At 61.0% G+C, this 19,508-nt stretch overlaps 1 protein-coding gene across 4 annotated transcripts in view; it reads left to right on the top strand.

The window, feature by feature from the left end:
• Positions 1-10,186: 10,186 nt before the first annotated feature.
• CLMN (calmin) overlaps positions 10,187-19,508 on the top strand; it is a 103,428-nt gene continuing 94,106 nt past the window's right edge. For 3 of the 4 annotated variants that reach the window (XR_016226653.1, XM_070065583.2, XM_089322476.1), the window contains exon 1: positions 10,187-10,451. Coding sequence is in view for 3 of the 4 variants with exons in the window: in XM_070065583.2 (XP_069921684.2) it covers positions 10,370-10,451 (82 nt within the window). In the remaining variant the exon portion in view is untranslated. The remainder of the gene's footprint in view (positions 10,452-19,508) is intronic. The other variant, XM_070065585.2, reaches the window with a different exon arrangement.

The following is a 19,508-nucleotide window of genomic DNA, read 5'->3' as shown; positions in this document are numbered from 1 at the left end:
CTGTTGGCCCAAGCCGGTCCATGGCCAAGCCCAGACTTGGGAGGTGAAGAAGCACATTCTCCCTGCGGCCGGAAGTAGTTTTATGGTCACGCCTTGTAAACCATCCACCGGGCCTGCCCTGCCCCCACCCAGAAGTCTCTGCACGGTGTTTACCCCATTGTTATCGCCCACTGGCTCCTGTGTCACCACGCAGGAAGGGACAGGTTGTCCACACTGCCCAGGGCATTGGCTGCCACTTAGGCATCACTAAGAGACATTAGTGAAGGAGGCCGGAGGCAGGGGAGAGAGAGAGAGAGAGAGAGAGAGAGAGAGAGAGAAGAGGGAAGGGGGAAAAAGCCCTGCACAGACGGAGGGAATTCTTTGGCAGGGGCTGATCGGGAACGTCCAGGCTGCTGCCTCTCCCCCAAGCCCTCTCCTCTCACTGCCGCCTCTGCGGCTCGGCTCCCGCCCACGGTTTCCTCTGCCTGCCCTGGGTCCCTTCCAGCGCAAGGCTCCCTCCCCCTGCAGATGACCCCACCCCTGGGTCTCTGTGTGGCCAGGCAGTCACCTGGCGTCTGCTGCCCGCCTTGTCCTGTGCGGTGCAGCCTCTCTTCTCGGCAGCCCGGGAGAAGTCGAGAACAAGGATCTCCGCAGGCAACAGAGGCACGCTCCCTGCCAGGAAGGGGCGGTGCTGGGACGCAGCACTGACTGACGGCTGGGATTCGGCAGTCGCCAGGTGCAATGCCTCCGGGGAGGAAGGGGCACCAGCCTCCCTCTTGTGGAGGGGGTGGGGTCTTGCGGGTGGAGAGAGCTGGGGCATGAGCAGTCCTCACCGGAGCTGGGGGACCCGGGTTCTGACCTCTGGTGTAGCAGATGGAAGGCTGCTGCTGAGGGGCCCCCTGGAGGCTGCGGCTTCTCAGGCGGTGCCCCATGGGTAGGGGCGCCACGTCTCCCACAGGCTGCCTTGCTTAGGGGAGAGGTGAGCCCCCTCCTCAGGAAGGGACGGGCTTCCAGGTCATAGCGAGGGAGAGGACCCAGGGACCCTGGATCGGAGCCAGCGTCCCTGCCGTCATATCCTGCCCTTCCTGCCCTCTCGGCCCTATCTCTGTGCCCACTTCCAACAGCCCAGGGGAATACGATTAGGGAGTGCAAGTCAGGTTACACGGAAGGAGTGGGCACGCACGGCACGCGGCCCAGCCCACGGGAAGGCTTTGCCGCGTGTCCGTGACTGTCATGTAATCTGCTTCCCTTAGACGGGGCTGCAGTTCACGGTTCACCTGCGGCCTAAGGACTGGTGCTTGCCGTGACCTCAGCAGGAGCCGCACTGCACAGAAGAGCAGACTCAGGGCTTGTGTTGTGGCTCAGGGGGTTAAGCCGCTGGCTGTGTCGCCAGCATCTCAGATCAAAGCGCCAAGCCGAGTGCCAGCTTCTCTGATTCCCATCCTGCTCGCTGCTAGTGCACTTGGCAGAGCAGTGGAAGATGGCCCAGTGCTGCACCCTGGCCCCCACGTGGGAGACCCTGATGGAGTTCCAGGCTTTGGCCTGGCCGTTCTGACCAACTGGGGAGTGAACCAGCACACGGAAGAGTCGGCCAGAAGCAGCCAAGCCCCAGAGGCCGCAGAGCGTCACAGCAGCCACATTCCGTCTTCAAGCCAGGCACGAAGAGCAGCCCGACTCCAGGGAAGGGAAACCGGTGCCGCCCCTTCCAGGGACGAGCTCGGCGCCAGTGTGGGGAGGAAGGGTTGACAGACGCCATCTTTGTACCCCAGCTGGCAAGGATGCACTTGATCGGACAACACAGACAACAGGAGCTGCTGCTGGCCGGGGCGGGAGGGGGGAGAGTGAGAGTGAGAGTGAGAGTGAGAGTGAGAGTGAGAGAGAGAGAGAGAGAGAGAGAGGTTGTTGCCCTGGATAAAGGCTTTCCCATTTCCCCTGTGGGACTCACACGCTAACACTCATCTGAACACACACGACACACAGCCAGCGGACGCGTGATGTCAAGTCGGTCAACGAGAGACGTGCACAACCGTGGCCGGCGCTGATCCCCTCGCGACCCCGTGGCTGGCCTCGTCTGTGTACGGGCAGCCTGTGATGTTTGCACAGGGATGACCTCACTGAGGGCACATTTCTCCGGACACGGCAGGTCGGAAGCGTGACTGTGCGTTTGCAGCACGTCCATGCCCGGGCTGCGCGGCTGCTGGGAGCCCAGGGCTCAGACGTGGACACGCCCCCGGCACCAGGCTCCCTAAGGAACTGCAGGGGACCAGGGATAGCCTTTCTGCTCCCAACCTTGTAGGGCCAACAGGCCCCGCCCCCAGTGGTCTTGTTTTCCTGAGGCCAGTCTGCGCTGAGCCCATCGCTCCTACGTGAATCTTTAACTCGACTGCTCCACTCAGCACCCTGGACTGGTTCAGAAAGGTCAAAGTCACGAGGAGGGGCAGAAAGACCGGTGGGGGCAGGCTGCCTCAGTGGGGCTGAGCTCCTCTTGCCTGGCCTCTGGCTCGGGGGACCTGGGGACATGACTGCACCCTCCTGTCCCGAGTTTCCTCATTCATAGAGTGGGGGCGATGACGCTGCCCCCTTTGAAGAGTTGTTGGACTCACATGAGAGAACATGGGCGCCAGATGCAACCCCTGGGGAGCAGGAGTCCTTAGCAAATGCCGGTGGTGCCGTCAGACACATGCACAGTAAACCTGCAGACACCAGGTGCTAGCGTCGTGGCGCAGAGGATTGAGCCAATGCCTGTGGCGCCAGCATCCGTGTGGGTGCTGGTTCTAGTCCCGGCTGCTCCACTTCTGATCCAGCTCCCTGCTAATGCACTTGGGAGAGCAGTGGAAGATGTTCCAAGTGCGTGGGCCCCTGCACCTGTGAGGCAGCCCCGGATAAAGCTCCTGACTTTGGCTCAAGGCCCTCGCCTGGGGTTTTCTTTGCACCACGCTTCGGCCCTTCCTGGGGGCATCCACGTTGCAAACACCGCTGTATGCTTTGCAAACACCTCCTGGGGGTTTCCTTGCCCCCCCCCCCCGCCCCATCCTTAGAGGGCTGGCATCACGCACAGGGAAAGCTTATCAGTTTATTTGTCAGGAAGGTTCACTCTCTAACCCGTGCTCTAAAGTCTGCAAAGAAAAAATCAGCCGAGCTGTCTCCAGGGAAGCGGCCTTTGACTACCCAGACCTGGGAGAAACGAAGTTTTATTTGTGGAAATTGGGGCATCCGGTGCTGTCTACCTAGGGAAGCAATATTTTTTTAACCACCTACCAACACCTCCACATACAAAAAAAATTAATCAAACCTCAAGAACGCATTCATTTTGTGCATTCTGGGTGAGCTCCCGAGTTCAGGGGCAGCTTTGCTTGAACTGGTTCACTCTGCAGCACGGAAATGCTCACTGCTCTGAATCTACCGAATTCCCTCTCCCTGAAGCACCTCTCCCTGAATGCCTACCTTTGATCTCAGCACCCCCGCCAGACAGGGACGTGGCTTCCATTTTCCCAGTGAGAGCACAGAGGCCCAGAGGGGTTAAGAGCTTGCTTGAGGGCACACAGCTGGTGAGACGCCAAAGCAGGGTCAGGACCTCCACACACATCCAGGACACCGCACACCGCACATTGTCTCTTCTTTGGCTTGAGCCTGGATTCTAACTAAGGACCCCTCTCTACCCTCCCCACCCCCGGCCTGGCATTCTTCACGTCCCGTTCCCCAGTGTTCCTGCAGGAAGCAGGCGACGGGTAGGGAGCGCTCACCAGGAGAAACCCAGCAGAGCGGCTGGCTGACGCCTTCTTCCTCGAGAAGCCTGGGTGGGGTTCAGGGAGCACTCAGATTAGCAGCCGGTGCTTGGTGAAGTTTGGGTATAAAATGTTTATTCCACGTGGCCAGCATTGTGGCATAGCAGGTAAAGTCACTGCCTGCGACCCCAGTACCCTGTGTGGGCATTGGTTTGTGTCCTGGCTGCTCCACTTCTGATCCAGCTCCCTGCTGATGGCCTGGGAAAGAGCAGCAGCAGGTGGCCCAACTGTCTGAGCCCCTGCCACCCATGTGGGACATCCAGAGGAGGCTCCTGGCTCCTGGCTTTGACTTGGCCCGGCTCTGGCCATTGAGGCCATCTGGGGAGTGAACCAACAGAAGGAAGATTCTGTGTGTGTGTGTGTGTGTATCTCCCTCTCTCTCTTTGCAACTTTGCCTTTTTTTAAAAAATTTTTATTTTTTGACAGGCAGAGTGGACAGTGAGAGAGAGAGACAGAGAGAAAGGTCTTCCTTTTTTCCGTTGGTTCACCCTCCAATGGCCGCTAGGGCCGGCGCACCGCGCTGATCCAAAGGCAGGAGCCAGGTGCTTCTCCTGGTCTCCCATGGGGTGCAGGGCCCAAGCACTTGGGCCATCCTCCACTGCACTCCCGGGCCACAGCAGAGAGCTGGCCTGGAAGAGGGGCAACCGGGACAGAATCCGGTGTGCCGGCGCCGCTAGGTGGAAGATTAGCCTATTGAGCCGCAGCGCTGGCCGCAACTTTGCCTTTAAATAATGTTTTCAAAAATGGTTTATTCCTGCACACAACTAATGCTTACGAACACCTACTATGTGTCCAGCCTGCACCACGGCACTGGGCAGCCCTGCCTGCAAGGCTTTCGTGAGGGGTTTGCAGTCAAGTGAGTGTGACACAGAGAAGTGCGGGAAGCAAAAGGACACGGACAGGTGCCGCCGAATCCCTTAGCCGGCCGCCAGGCCTGGTCAGTCCCACTGTGTCAGCAGCGGGGAGGGGCTGGCATCGCGGTGCCGCGGGCCCAGCCACCGCCTGCAGCGCCGGATCCTCTACGAGCACCGGTCGGAGCCCGGCTGCTCCGCTCCCGACGCAGCTCCCTGCTGATGCGCCTGAGAAAGCGGCAGAAGGTGGCCCTGCCGCCCTGCGGGAGACTCCAAGAGAAGTCCAGTCTCCTGGTTTCAGCCAGGCTCAGCCAGCTCTGGCCATTGCAGCCCTTTGGGGAGTGACCCAATGAATGAAGCTCTCTCTCTCTCTCTCTCTCTCTCTCTCTCTCTCACTCTGCTTTTCAGATGAATACATACATCTCAAAAATAAAACCACACGCACAGCTGGAGAATCCACTTCCAGGGCGGCTGCTGCCGCCACCAGCTCTCACCTGCATCCCCGAGCACATCGAGGCTGCCTGACATCCTGAATCACACCTCTGATCCCTTTTTCGTGTGAAAACTAGACAGGGACAACCTGAGCCCTGAGTGCCCCAGGTCTCCTTGCTGCCCTCAGGATAAGATGCACACGCCACACTCCACATCCCTGGGAGCCAGGTCCTACCTAGTGCAGCATGAGGCCAGGGGCGGGCATTCAGTGTTTGTTGAGTGAGTAAGTGAGGCCAGGGTCTTTATGCTACAGTGCAGCCTGGTGACATCATAATGCAGGGTCTCTGCCCGGGAGACTCTGGCTCTATTCGAAGAACAATCATTTGTGAATTTGTTCTCTCTCTCTCTTTTTTTTTACAGGTAGAGTTACAGACAGTGAGAGAGAGATAGAGAGAGAAAGGTCTTCCTTCCGTTGGTTCACTCCCCAAATGGCCACTGCAGCTGGCATGCTGCGCCGATCCGAAGCCAGGAGCCAGGTGCTCCCTCCAGGTCTCCAATGTGGGTGCAGGGCCCAAGCACTTGGGCCATCCTCCACTGCACTCCCGGGCCACAGCAGAGAGCTGGACTGGATTAGGGGCAACCGGGACAGAACCCGGTGCCCTTATGGGATGCTGGCCCCGCAAGCGGAGGGTTAACCAAGTGAGCCACGGCATTTTACTTGAAAGGCAGAGAGACACAGACAGAAAGACAGAGACAGATACTTCCGCCTACTGGTTCACTCTCCATATTCCTGCAAATAACCGGGGCTGGGCCAGGCCAAAGCTGGGAGCCCAGAACTCAACCTGGGCAGCAGGGACCCAGACACCTGAGCCTGCCCCTGTGGCCTCCTGGAGGGCGTATTAGTGGGAAGCTGGAAGCAGAAGTGGAGGCAGGATTCGAACCCAGGCACTCCAACACAGGTTGCAGGTATCCCATGCAGTGTCTTCATCGCTATACCAAGTCCCACCTCCTGGAGCTCTGACCTTGGAAACATTCTGTAGACACGACTAACACCACATCGCAGTGTCAGACAGAGGCGGTCTGGTCCATGGCCCATGCCCTTGTCGGGTCATGTCTGAGACAGGCGTGTCTGCTCTGTGACCTTGACCCGGCACCCTGAAACCCCACCCACAAACGATCCATGCCTCTTTGGCCTCAGGGAGTCGCTGAAGACCGGGCAGCAGCCACGGCCTCGCGACCACGGAGGTCAGCATCCTCTGGCCAAACTCCCACCGCACGCACGCGTCTCCTGGCAGCGTCAGGGAGGGTGCACTGGGGTTCTGTCTGTGTTCCTCATCTTTCCCAAAGCAGGCCAGGGCTGCAGAGACGCGAAGCCCTGCCTGGGTTTCCTGCCTGGACCCGCCCGCGCCCCGAAGCCGGGCAGGGAGACAGCGGGGCCAGGGGTGTCCGAGGGAGGGACCTCGCCGTTCCAGCCGGGCTTCTCTGCGGCTCTCTGACTCCGAGTCAGAGACTCTTGTGCTCAGCAGGACTGTTTCCAACAAAGACAAGGCTTCGAGCAGCACTGTGCAACTTCTAGAAAATTATTTTCTGGAAACTCCCGGGAAGCCAAGCCTTCAGCCAGAGTGAGTCTCCTCCCCCAAAACCATGCAGAAGAAAAATCGCTGCTCATTCACGCAGGAGGACAGACACCCGTGGAAGCCACATGCACCTCCCTCCCCCTCAGCCAGAATTCCAAATTCCAGAACTCTCTCCGGCAGAATGCCAAGGCAGTGCGTGCCCGGGGACCGGCAGAGCCTATCTTGGTATTTTCTTCATTCTCAACGTGCATTTTTAAATCTCCTCCCTAGATGTTTATTTGGGCCCAGGACACGGGGGTCAGCTGCCTGTCTTTTTGGCCCCCTTTGCTTTGTGAGTACCAGACTCAGTGGGAGTCGTGTTGTTCATCCATTTGTTCTATACTGAGCCCTCTCTCAGTGCCAGGCACTGTGCTAAGTGCCCAGGCATAAGACACAGGCTTGGAGGCCTGTGCTGTGGCATAGTAAGTTGGGCATTTGCCTGTGGCACTGGCATCCCAAATGGGCGCTGGTTCAAGTCCCGGCTGCTCTACTTCTAATCCAGCTCTCTGCTATGGCCTGGGAAGGCAGTAAAAGATGGCCCAAGTGCTTGGGCCCCTGCACCTGTGTGGGAGACCCAGAAGAAGCTCCTGGCTCCTGGCTTCAGCCTGGCCCAGCTCCGACCATTGTGGCCATGTGGGGAGTGAACCAGCAGATGGAAGACCTCTCTGTCTCTCCCTCTCTGTCTGTTGCTCTACCTCTCAAGTAAATAAATAATTCTTAAAAAAAAAAAAGACACAGGCCTGTTCTCAAGCACCCCACAGCTCTGCAGATGCAGGTGGGAGGGGAGGTGGGTCCGGCCAGCAGGGGGAGGGGCAGCGTGCGATTGTAGTGAGGCCCATGGGAGTGGCGCGGCAGGCGCTCGGCTGGGCCCGAGTGCTCCAGGAGAAGGGGGCGAAGCAGCAGCCCTGTAGAGATGGTGATGGCGGGAGCAGGCGTTTCCGGGAAACACACAGAACAAAAGCCTGGAGTTCAGCACGCGGCACTCCCATTTCTGCTACTGTAGCAAAATGCCTGAGTTTGGGCAACTAGGAAGAAGAGGTTTATTTAGCTCACAGTTTAGGGGGCTGCATCTCACATCTGGGGGGCGCTGTGCAGCAAGGGGCGCTCACACAGGACACTGGGGCCCGGAGAGTGGGGGGGGAGCGATTCTGCTGTCTGTATAGCCGCTCACTCTGACAAGCACAACCAGAGCCCAAGACAGCACCAGCTCCCAGCGCTCCAGTGAAACCTCATGGCCGAGGCCCTGCCGGGCACCACGCCTCCGAGACAGGCGCGTCTGGGGGACAAATGCATCCAAGCCGCAGCACCAGGGGTGGCCAGGGCCTGCAGCAGCCCAGCACTGTGTGTCAAACTAAGCACAGGACTGGCAGGAAAGGACATGGCCTAGGACCAACCACAGATGTCCCTGTGTCCACGGAGGAGCCCAGGGAAGCACAGGGGGCGGGCAGATGTTGACACATTTGTCCGATGACTATTCAGATACCTTTATTTAGGCCTGAAAACCACTGAAAATTCTGTCCACCTTGATGCAAACTTCTTCAGGCCAAGGGGCCAACGTCTGGTCCACAGCCGGCGCTCAAACAATGGTGCACTCAGCCCCTCACTGCCGGGGCGCTGTTACTACCTGGGCAGTGTCCCCGAAATGGCAGGGAGCCATCTTGGTATCCTGACAACTGCCTATCTCGGTGGTGAACACCCACACCACACCCAGCCCAAAGCCGGTGTCCCAGCGCCTGGCTCCACACAGGGGCAGCTGCTTCTCCTGGAAGTTATTGTTTAAAGGTTGATTTATTTATTTGAAAGTCAGAGTTAGAGATAGATGGAGAGAGAGACAGAGAGAGAGAGAGAGAGACAGAGGGAGATTGAGAGATCTTCCATCCTGTGGGTCACTCCCCAGACGCCACAAAGGCGGAGACTGGGCGGGGCTGAGGCCAGGAGCTTTATCTGGGTCTCCCACATGGGCGCAGGGGCCCAAGCTCTTGAATGTATTCAGCTGCTTTTCCCAGGCCATTAGCAGGAAGCAGGACCAGAAGTGAAGCAGGTGCGACAGGAGCCGGCGCCCATTCGGGATGCCAGTGCTGCAGGTGGCAGCTTTACCGGCTATGCCACCGTAGCTTTACCGGCTATGCCACCGTGCCCCCCCCCCCCTTGGCTCTTTGTAAAGAAAATGATTTCAGCCCAACTTCGCCCCACAGCAACTACAGAAAATAAACAAAGTGTAAAAGTCAGGCGATGGCCAGCAGATGGGGCAGCGGGAGGTGGGGCCTGGCTGCTACCACCCCCGCTCCCTGGGGGGTGAAATGACCACATGATCAGGAATCAAAGCCAGAGCCAGGCGGCTCCCTCCTCTGCCCCTGGGGGCTCTGGCTCAGGCACCCAGGAGCCCTTGGGAGGCCGCCACCCCTGTCTGCAGGGACCCCAGCCCAAGCTTTGGTCCTGGTCCGGGCTCCTCTCCCATTTCAGGCTCCACTCCAAGACCAGCCCTTGGAGAGCTGGGCTGTGCCCCCTCCCCCAGGCCCTCACCCTGAGCGGACTTCCTCCTCTCGGGAGCTCCCCTTGGTCTGCAATTCTCCTGCTTTATTGGTGGGAGGCAGATGACCAGAGCGTGGGGTTGCTCTCCTGGGGGCCCTGCGTCCAAGGCCAGGGTCTGTGCCTCCTGTCTGGTATTCAGTGCTGTGAACTCAGGCCTCTGTGTGTGAAAGGTCAGCAAGCCCCGCCCCCTCTTTTTTTTTTTTTCCCCTTTTGGAATGCTTCATCTTTAAAGCCATTTTCTACGCAGCCTTAGGTATCCTGAAAAAGACCACTAAACCGGGACAAAAGTCGTTCCTAAGCTTTGGACAAATTTGACCACTGCTGTGTAAAACCAAGAGGACATGCAGAGGCCCCGAACGTGATAAGATCCAGGAATTCTGGAAAGTGAAAGAAATGGGGAGGGGAGGAGGCCTAGGAGACTCAGGGGCCCCGGACCCCACCAGCGCCGCAGGTCCTGGGGACAGGGCTGCTCCTCCCTCCTCCCCAAAAGCGGGGGTCACACCACTGGACAGATCCCAATAACCAGACCCCGGCAGGAGGGCCTTCTCCCCACCGCCTCTACTCTGGGGACTCCCAATTCCACACTAGTCACTCTCTCCCCTCAAGGGTCCCCTTCCTTCCCAAGCGGCCCCTGGGGTCAAAGGTGAGCTGGGCTCGGAGGCAGGGGATGGGGGTGGGGGGTAGGACAGGTCACGCCAGGGACCGGAGGGAGGCGCCCAGGCGCCGAGGGGAGGGACCGGGACCCGCAGTCTCCCCCGGCCCTGGCTGCGTCACGGGACCCACCGCCCTCTGAGACATCACAATCTGGGGGGGCCCGGACCCCGCGCCTCATCACCGTCCCCTGGCGACCCAACAATCCCACCCCCCCGCAACACCCCGGAAAAAAAAAAAAAAAGAGAAAGCGGCCCGCGCCCAGCCTCCCTCCCCGCCCCGCCCCGCCCCTCGCCCCGGGGCCCCCGCCCCCGGCTGGGGGAGTGCGCGCGAGCCGGGCGCCCCGCACCCGCCGCCCCGCGCCCGCCTGCTGTCCGCCCGCGGCGGGGGCGGCCCCGACCGCGCCACCGCCCCGCCTCCGCGGCCCCGGCTCCGCGGCGCCCTCGCCGGTGCGCGCCGCCCGCCCGCCGCCCGTAGCCCGCCGGCCGCCCGCGCCCGCCGGCGCTCCGGCCTCGCGCGCTTCATGGCTGCGCAGGAATGGGACTGGTTCCAGCGCGAGGAGCTCATCGGGCACATCAGCGACATCCGAGTCCAGAACCTGCAAGGTAAGGTGGCCGGGCCCTCCGGGGAAGGGACGCCCGGCCGCGGGCGCGGGACCTGGGCCGCCCCCACAGCGGGCTGCGGACGGCGCCGGGGGCCGGGGCGGCCGGCCGGGCCACAGCCGCCGCGTGGGGACGGCCCCCTTCGCGCCCGCAGCCCCCGTGGCGACTTCGGAGAAGTTTGTTCTTGGGCGCCCGGGGGCGGTAGCCCGGGTCAGCGGGGGCGGAGAGCGCGCGGCTCCCCGTGTGCGCGCCCGAGTTTGTGCTCGTGTGTCTGCGAGTTTGTGAGCGCGTGAGTCTGCGCACTGCCTAAGCCCCTTCCAGGGGAGGGGGGATTGAATGGGGGCGGCGCCTGGGCCGGGGCGGGGGGCGAGCGGGGGACGCCAGGGGCCAGGGGCGCGGATGGGCGGGAGCGGCCGACCACGGCCCTCGGGGAGCTGCCCCTGGCCTGTGAGCGCGCGACTCGCACATGGGAAGAGGGGCAGGGAGGACCCCCGTCCTGCCTGGGCGCGGGACAGCGGGGCGGGAGCTGCTGCCGAGGGGTGGCCGTCTCGGAGACGGAGTGTGCCTGCCCCAAGAGTTGGTTCAGTGTGGAAACCGAGAAGACACGGAGTTCCCTGCAGGAAAGCAATCCCGCGTAGTGGCCCCCAGCCCCAGCCCCCAAGGGCCAGCTACTCTTCGCGGCAATCTGCCCACTGCCCTTTCACGCGTGGGCTTCGTAGAAAAGTGGACCCATTTCCACTTCCGGCCGCTCCCGCCCACGCTGTGCAGGTGAAGTTCCTTTAGCTGCTTCCCTGCGGGCGTGGGTTTCTAGAGACTGACTGCACCGTCCGTGGGGCGTGGCTGGGTGGGCGGTGTCGGCCCCGGGCTCCGCCCCCAGCAGGTGCAGTGACTTTACTGTGGGCGCTCTGGGAGCCCCGGTGATTGGGGTGCAGGCTGGGGAGTGGCGGAGCAGTCAGATTTAAACCTAATGATAGAGTGTTTCCTGGGAGCCCACGTGGACCTGCTCCGCCCCTAGGTTGGGCAAGGGCAGTGCAGGCAGAGGTGACCCGAGTCGGAGGGGGGCCAGGGGGTGGGTCCTGGCGGTGGCTTGCTCTGGGCTCCTCCCAGCTCTCCTGTGTGATTGGTGATTGGTGTCCAAGGTGGAGATGGAGCTGGGACGCTGCCAAGGAGCCCTTTTGATGCTAAGCCAAACGCCCCGGGTCCTGTTGTCCAAGAAGAGCTGGCATCCTCCTGGGGGGCGGACGGTAGTCTTGCTGAGAAGGCACTGGTTTGGGCTGTCAGGGTGTGTGCCTGTGTGTGTCCTGGGCAGTCACCGGGTGGTTAATATGTTAGCACATCCGAGGCAATGCCTGGTGCCCCGAGTTCCTCCCGCATTCCTCGGGGTCAGCTCCAAGGGCACAGAGGGACTGTGGTGGAGCACACTCAGCAGGTGGGGGAAGGTGGCACAGAATGGGGACACTTCGGGTAGGCGCTCACTGGGTGGGCTTTTCCCCCTCACTCCCAGGGAACCGTCCTCACCTTTAGGCAAATGGCCAGTTACCCTTTACGCATCGGTAGGCTTTGTCATTAAAACAGGCACTTTTAAATTTATTTGTGTGTGTGTGCACACACACGTGTGATGTACATTAATCTTACACATAGGCTCAACGCATTTTTACATATGGGTGGAACCAGCACCAGATGAAAATACAGAGAAATTTAGGACCCTATGAGGTTCCCTCGTTTTCCTTCCCCGTCAATGACGTCCGCCCGCCCCCCCACCATCACCAAGGTAACTATTGTCAGCTTGGTTTACCAGGACTGGTTTGCCGCTAGGACGTGGTGTTAAATGGAATCGCCCTCTCGGAGCCGGGCCTCCTTGGTCAGCCCCTGCTCGTGCCTGTGTCGGGCACTGCTGCTGAGTGTGACTCCTGCGTGTGGCCACTGGGCCCATCTGTCCCTCCAGGCTGGGGCCCTTGGGTTGTCGGCAGGTGGGGGCTTCAGTGAGTGGACAGAGCTGTTCTTGTCCCCAGGGGATGCTAGCTCTGTGGAGCTCCTGAGCTGGGAGAGGCTGGAGTGGACTTGGGGCCGGGAATCTGTTTGCTCTTGGTTTTTCCCTTGCTTTCCCTGCTTCGTGTCCAACTGCTTAACAGACACTTTTGCTCCTTGCTTCTGTGCTACTCAGGAAGTTCCGACCCAAGGGTCAAGTCCAGGAGGCGCCCCACGCTGGGCTCAGGGCATCTGCTGGAACCAGCTGGTAGATGTGAGCCAGCCGGACGTGCTTGGCCACCAGCAGGGACCCAGTTCCTGTGAACCCGGTGTGGGTGGCAGGCAGGGAGACAGGAGGAGTCCAGGCCGGGCGCTGTGCTGGGAGCCTTGGGCTTGCTGCCAGCAGGTAGCCGCGGCTGTCGTGGTGATGCGAGCCCGGGGACAGTGGGATTTCAGCAGTCTAATCGCTGGGATCCGGGAGGATGCTGGCTCTGTGTGCGGGCAGCCTGGCTTCCTTTCCCCCAACGCTTGGGCTCTTCTGCGGGCCTGGTGTGAGGTCAGTTGGGAGGGGTGGCCTGAGGTTAAGTCCTGTGGGTGTTGGGCCTTGGGGAAGGATGGGGCAGCCATAGTCTTTCTGTAGATCTGCATGTTTGACGTGGAGGAATGTCGCCTCTGCCCGGTGCACTTCCGAGACTTCGCCTGTCGCCCTGGACCGTGGGATTCTGGAATCCACGCAGCTGTGATGTGATGTGATGGTCTCCCGGGGGATGCTGGAATGGGGACGCCCTGAACTGTCTTTGGAGGTCAGCAGGCTATGGCTAGCTGTGCAGGAGGCTCGCCTCTCCCAGGAGGCCTGCCCTTCCATTTCCGGGGTCGGAGCCCTGGCAGGTGTGCGCACACTCGTGGGTCATGAAGATGTATGTGAACCAGGGGCTCCCTGATAGACCCTCTGTGCAGGGACCACGTGTGTCCCCTCCTGGGGTCCTTTGCAAGGGAATGGGGTTGACCTTTTTGGAGAAGAGAAAATGGAACAGGATGGAGACCACTGCAGCCTGCTGTCCCCTCTTCTTTGGGGCCGTGTGGAGTGGAAGTGAGGCCGGAGGTGGCTGGTTAACACGGCCGTGCCTTCCTTCTCCGTGGGCTGTGGGTGGTGAGGGCCCCAGAGTGTTGATGACAAGGCTACTCCGAATGCGCCCCTCCCTCTTGGCCTCAGGGTGTGGCTGAGTTTTCCACTGGCGCCGGGACCACTTTGTGTTGGGCGGCGAGGCCTGTGGGGCCAGCATGCAGGAGGCGGATGCTCCCGTTCACATCGGAAGCCCCCACCACCCCCGGGCCCTGCAGCTCCTCTCTGGTCAGTTGCGCAAGCGTGCCACGCCGTAGCATCTGGCAGGGCTGGCTCTGGCTTCTGCCCTCGGGAGCGTGAGCCTGTCGCAGGCAGCCTCAGGAGCCGCAGGCCGGGCTCGGGTTTTCTGATCTTGGTGGTGCAGAGGGGCGTCCCCTTTCGGGCCGACTCCCGTCATCCTGGTGCTTTGGGGCCTCGATGCTGTCATTTCTCACCCCATTGCTCCAGAGTGGCTCGGCGTGGATGTGGCACCAGGTTCGAGGTGAAGCTGGCCAGGGAGCGTCAGGCTGGGGCAGGGGCAGGGGCAGGGGCTGGTCCTTCACTGCCCCCAGGCCCTAGGTGGCTTTCTCACCCTCAGTCGTGATTTGCCCAAGGTCACGTGACTCGTCAGTGGCTCTGGGATGGGAACCCAGGTGAGAGCAGCCCAGGTCCCGTCGCACCTGCTCAGAGTCGCATGCCCTGGCTTCTGAGCTGGGAGCGGCCACAGCCTCTCAGAGGAGGGGGCCTTGCACCTGCACCTTGAAGGCTGGACAGACACTCAGCTGTGTCGCTTCTCCCCTGTGCCCTGTGGCATGGCCTGGATTCACAGGGCAGCCTGAGATGGGCTCCTGTTCCGGTTAGCCCTTGCCCCCCGGCCCCCACTGCCCTCTCTCATCCCATGGGCTCAGACCCACCCCCAGGCCCTGCCCTGCTTGCTCAGACACTACAGTGACTTCTTCCCAACTCTGGTGCTTGCTGCACTCCCGTAGTCCAGCCGGCCACCCGCACGCACCCCTGTGGCCGGCAGCACAGTGTCCGCGCCTGGGCAGTGGGGGGGGGCAGGATTGGCCACCTGGGCAGCCTCACCTGTCCTAGGACTCACAGTGTTATGGCCCCACAGGTGCACGGCGAGAAACAGGTTGGTGGCCCTGGATGAAGCTGAGGCCGCTGGGTCTGGCTTGGGGTGCCACGCTGGCTGGCCAGGGCCTCCACTCCCCGGCTCCTTATCTCCCCAGCTCTCTTCCTTATCTTCCTCTGTCTCCAGCACTGGGATGGGTGTGCCCCTGTGGCTGCTGTCATGGGCGGGACAGGTGAGGCAGGACCCTACGTTAGGCTTCCTGTCCTCCAGGACTGACTGCCTGCGGGCATGGCCACGGGCCTGGGGCTGAGCGCGGGTCCTCGTGCGTGAATCCTTACGCTGATTGGGTTTTTCTGGCTCTGGCTGGGGTCTGGCTTTGCATTAACTCTGGATTGCAGGCCGAAGAGTCCCGGTGCCCGCGCCCTCCCTAGCTGCGGAGGTTGCCGTGCGGGGCCTTGTGCTCATGGGGAAGCCATGGTTAAGCCCAGGAGGCCAAGGCCGGAGCCCGGATCCGGGGGTCGGTGCCGACTGGCTGTGGGGTCTGGCGGAATCCCTCTCCCTGGCCGTCTCTCAGTTTCCCCTCTTGCGTAGTGAGAGGGTTGGATTATCTGCAGCTCAGCCCCTGGGAAGGTGGTGTAAGGGGTGGTGGGCCCGGCCCGGCCTCAAGCTGCCTGCACCCGTGTGCTGGGTGGCCAGGGTGGGACTGTCGCCGGTCACTTTCCTGTATCTGTCCACTGTCAAATGTGGGAAATCGCTTCCATCAGAGGCCCTGGCAGAAAGCCTGCAGTTCTCAGCTTTGCCATCAGAGCCCACATTCTGGGTTCGCCTTTGGTTGTCGAGCGAGGTGGAACAGCCGTGCCCAGGGCGGTTTGGTGGCCAGCACCAGTGTCAGGGCACATGGGGGTTCCTGATCCCCCCCAGGCTTGGGAGTGCCCAGGGGCCGGTCAGATGGAAACCATCTTGGAGCCAGAAGCCCTCCACCCAGCCATGCGGCCGCCGTGAGAGGAGGTCTTGTCACCCGCTGCTGCCTGCTGGCCGTGGAGCCTGCTGGGGGCGTGGAGCACCCACGGCCAGGAGGCCCAGATTCCCTGAGCAGCCCTGGCCCGTGGGGCACACTGGTGTTTAATTTTTGACTGGAACGGCTGAGCCTCTGGGCAAAGTCCTCCTGCCCAGCCAGCAGGCTGCTCTGCATCTGAGCGGAAGAGAGAAAAATAAAGTAATTGTCTTTTTAGTGGCTGAACCATTTAAAGTGAACTCCCTGTTCCCATAGAAACCTTTTTTCTGTGCCTCTCTCTCCTTTTTTTTTTTTTAACAGTGGTAGATTGTGTCAGTCACAGAAGGAATCAGAGGCAGCATCAGAAATCCCAAGTGTGCCCATAACGATTGACACTTTTCCTCCTTGCTGCCATGTCTTCTTCTTTTTTTTTTTTTTTTGTCAGAGTGGAGATTCACAAACCATGGTGCGCGGGCCATATCTGGCCCACTGCTTATGTTTGCAAATAAAGTTTTATTGGAACACAGCTGCACCTGTTGGGTCTGCATGTGGCAGCCTGGACGACTTCCTGGAGGAGGACAGGGTTTGTAAACCTAGGGCTCGTAACCTGTAGCGGATGCTCGTGGTGACACAGCAGTAGGGAATGCCTGTGTGTGTGTGTGACCAAGGGCCGCCGGCGTGCCTGGGCACTTTCTGTGTCTGCACTGGCAGTGGGCCCGGTCACGGGAAGCCGGTCAAGTAACACGCACTGGGTCCCCCTGAAATGCTGGGAGCCGGGAATGAGGCGTGAAAAGGACACCCCGGGAGGTTGCGCAACAACAGAGGATGCTGAAGGGGGTAGGGCGGGAGTCGGGGGGAGGGGCAAGGGTGAGAGCACCAGAGTGGGCTGGGGTAAATCTGTAAACAGGCAGGGCGGGCAGGCACTTGGTGCAGTGGTCAGCACGCCGCTCAGGACACCCGCCTCCCACAGCGGTGCCCGAGTCGCAGTCCTGGGAGGCAGCAGGTGATGGCTCAAGGTGTGAGTGAGGTCCCTGCCTGCCACGTGGGAGACCCAGACTGAGTGCTGGGCTCCTGGCTTCAGACTGGCCCAGCCTCGGCTGTTGCAAGCATTTGGGAAGTGAACTGGCAGCTGGAAGATTTCTCTGTGTGTGTCTGTCTCTCCACACATCAAATAAAATGAAAATAAGGCAAAATCAGAAGAGCAAGGCAGGATATGTGAGCTGTGGGGTCAGGGAGCAGGCGATGGCGGGTGTGTGTGTCCCTGGGAAACTCAGGGAGCTCCTGGGAGGATGAAGCCAGGGTTGGGGGTGCGTGAGGGGGCCCCCAGGGAGCACTTGCAGCCGACCCTCCCTCTTGTTTTTCCTTGCTTGGGCACTGACATCTGCTGCTTGGAAATCATAGTCCGGGACGCCCTGGGTGAGGAAACCCACCCCGAGGAGAATGTGGGGAGTTTGCAGGAGCCTGGAGTCCTCTGGGGTCGACCAGCAGGACCGTCAGCTCCTGCAGAGCCAGGGTCAAATGGAAGGTCCCTTAGGGCTCCGATGACGGATGACGTCACCCCGCTCCTGCTCCCCTCTCCCAGGGCGTCCTCCGAGCAGCAGGAGCCTTCGTATTTATATCCAGCTCCTCTTTTAAACTATTTAAGTCCTCTAGCATGGGCATGGCTTGTACTTCAGAGCTGAGAACTGGGGCTTGGAGTGACCTGCCCATTTGGTGGCAAAGGAACTTGAACCCCCAGGTGGCCCCTCCCGTCCTGGCCCTGTGTCCGTCAGCCCTGGCCCTGGCTTAGCTCATCTCGGCCTTTCCACGCTCACCTGCTGTGGCGCGTTCCTCCATTCTTGCCCTGCCTCCAGCGCTTCCCCGGCAGCCCCACGTCCGTCTCCCCATCTCTGGAAGAAGCCCCCTACCCAACCTGTGCTGCTCTTCCTGGAAGAGCCGGGCCCCAGTGGCACCCCCGAAGGCCGCATCCTTTCTCATCCCTGCACCTGTGCCCGCGTGGGCCCTCCCGCAGAGCCCCATCCTTGGTGGAATTCACAGCGTCTGCCTCGCTGCAGCCCTCCCAGCACACCTTGGGGGGCACCTGAGCCAGGCGTGTGCGTCTTTGCCTTGCCCATCCCTGACGTGGGGCGGGGGAGACGGCAGGCTGCATACTCTCCTCTCCCCCCGCCCCACCCCCGGCAAGGATGTCCACACCCCAATCCCCAAAACCTGGGTCAGGAGGGGCGGGGCCGATGCAGCTGCGTCAGCCACGTGCGCCCAGGTGCTCAGGCGCTTCCTCGGGGGAGGGAGGCAGGCGGGCCACAGCGAGAAGGTGTGGGGTGGCAGAAGCAGAGGGCAGAGGGATGCTGCAGCGCGAGGGGCCACAGGCCCAGCCAGGGGGTGCCGGCGGCCTTCGGGAGCTGCAAAAGGGAGGCCGCGGATTCCCCCGCCGTGACTCCAGAAGGAACGCAGCCCTTCCCGTAACCCCGATTTTAGCCCGTGAGATCCACTGGAGACCTCTGACCGCCAGATCTGCGAGATAGTACACACGTGTGGGGTTGAGCCCGCCGCGGCAGCCAGAGGAGCCCCACGCAGGCGTGACCAACAGTGGCTGCCCCGTCTCGTCTCTGCCCCAGAAGAGACACAGCAGGGAGATGTTTGCATCCTGGCTTTTTTTAAATTTTTATTTATTTGAGAGGTAGAGCTACAGATAGCGAGGGAGAGGTTTTCCACCTGCTGGTTCACTCCCCAAATGGTCACAACGGCCGGAGCCAGACCCATCTGAGGCCAGGAGCCAGGAGCTCCTTCTGGGTGTCCCACGCGGGTGCAGGGGTCCAAGCACCTGGGCCTTCTTCCAGTGCTTTCCCAGGCCCTAAGCAGAGAGCTGGATAGGAAGAGGAGCCGGAACACGAGCTGGTGCCCATATGGGATGTGGTGCTGCAGGTGGAGGCTTCCCCTACCATGCCACAGTGCTGGCCTCTCCATCTGTGAGTTTGGTGGAGGCCTGGGGTGGTGACAGGACCTGAGCTGAGTGTGGGGCCAGGGTTCTGGTCACAAGGGGCAGATGACGGGCAGCAGAGACTGTCGGCAGTCACGCTCCCAGTCAGCGTGCGGTGGCCCGGGCACAGAGAGGGTCACATCATGGCATCTTCCAGGTTCATACCCGGCTCTGGCCGCGGTGACGTCTCTGCTCCACCCCTCGGCGTGCCCTTTTTTCTTTTTAAATTTGTTAAAAATTGTATTTATTTGAGAGGCAGAAAGAGAGAGAGAGAGAGAGGGAGAGAGACATGCACGGTCCCATTCACTGGTTCTGCTCCCCAAATGCCCATAATAGTCATGGCTGGGCCAGGGCTGCAGCTGGGAGCTGGAAGCCCAATCCTGGTCTCCTACATGGGTGGTAAGGACCCAGCTACTTGGGCCATCACCACTGGTTCCCAGGGTTTGTGTTTGCAGGAAGCTGGAGTCAGGAGCTGGGGCTGGGGAGTGGCACCCACGGGCTCCAACGTGGGAGTGTCTAACCACTAGGCTACACACCCACCCCGTCCTGTTCTCTTGGAGCTGAGACAGATGAAGTGAGGGCATGCTGCTAGCCCGGCCCCCGCCCCGGTTTTCTTGGTAAAAGGTCTTGTACTCGATGTGGAATATTGAAGTCTGCTTAGGGAGCGAGAGAGCATCCTGGCATCGGTGGCCACGCGCGCTTGCTGACTCGGCTTGCATTCCATCAGACGCTGGAAGCCCACAGCGAGCAGACAAGTGCCGCTCCCCAGAGGGTGTGTGCGGTGTGAGTGACGTCCCCCTGCTCCTGACCCTCTGCCATCTTAGAGGAGCACATGGTCAGCTCTAGGTCTGTCGTCGCTGGTGGCCCAGGGCCCCTGGTGACTGCTGGTCCCCGGCCTTGTGCTGGCCTCTCTGTCCCTTATCCCAAGGCCTGAGGGAGGC

The sequence above is a fragment of the Oryctolagus cuniculus genome, chromosome 20 (genome assembly GCF_051225735.1).
Source record: "Oryctolagus cuniculus isolate XC-2025 breed Fujian yellow rabbit chromosome 20, ASM5122573v1, whole genome shotgun sequence".
In the NCBI taxonomy this organism is placed as follows: Eukaryota; Metazoa; Chordata; class Mammalia; order Lagomorpha; family Leporidae; genus Oryctolagus; species Oryctolagus cuniculus.
The sequence above is the reverse complement of the archived record's forward strand: the minus strand, read 5'-3'. Positions and strand labels throughout refer to the sequence as shown.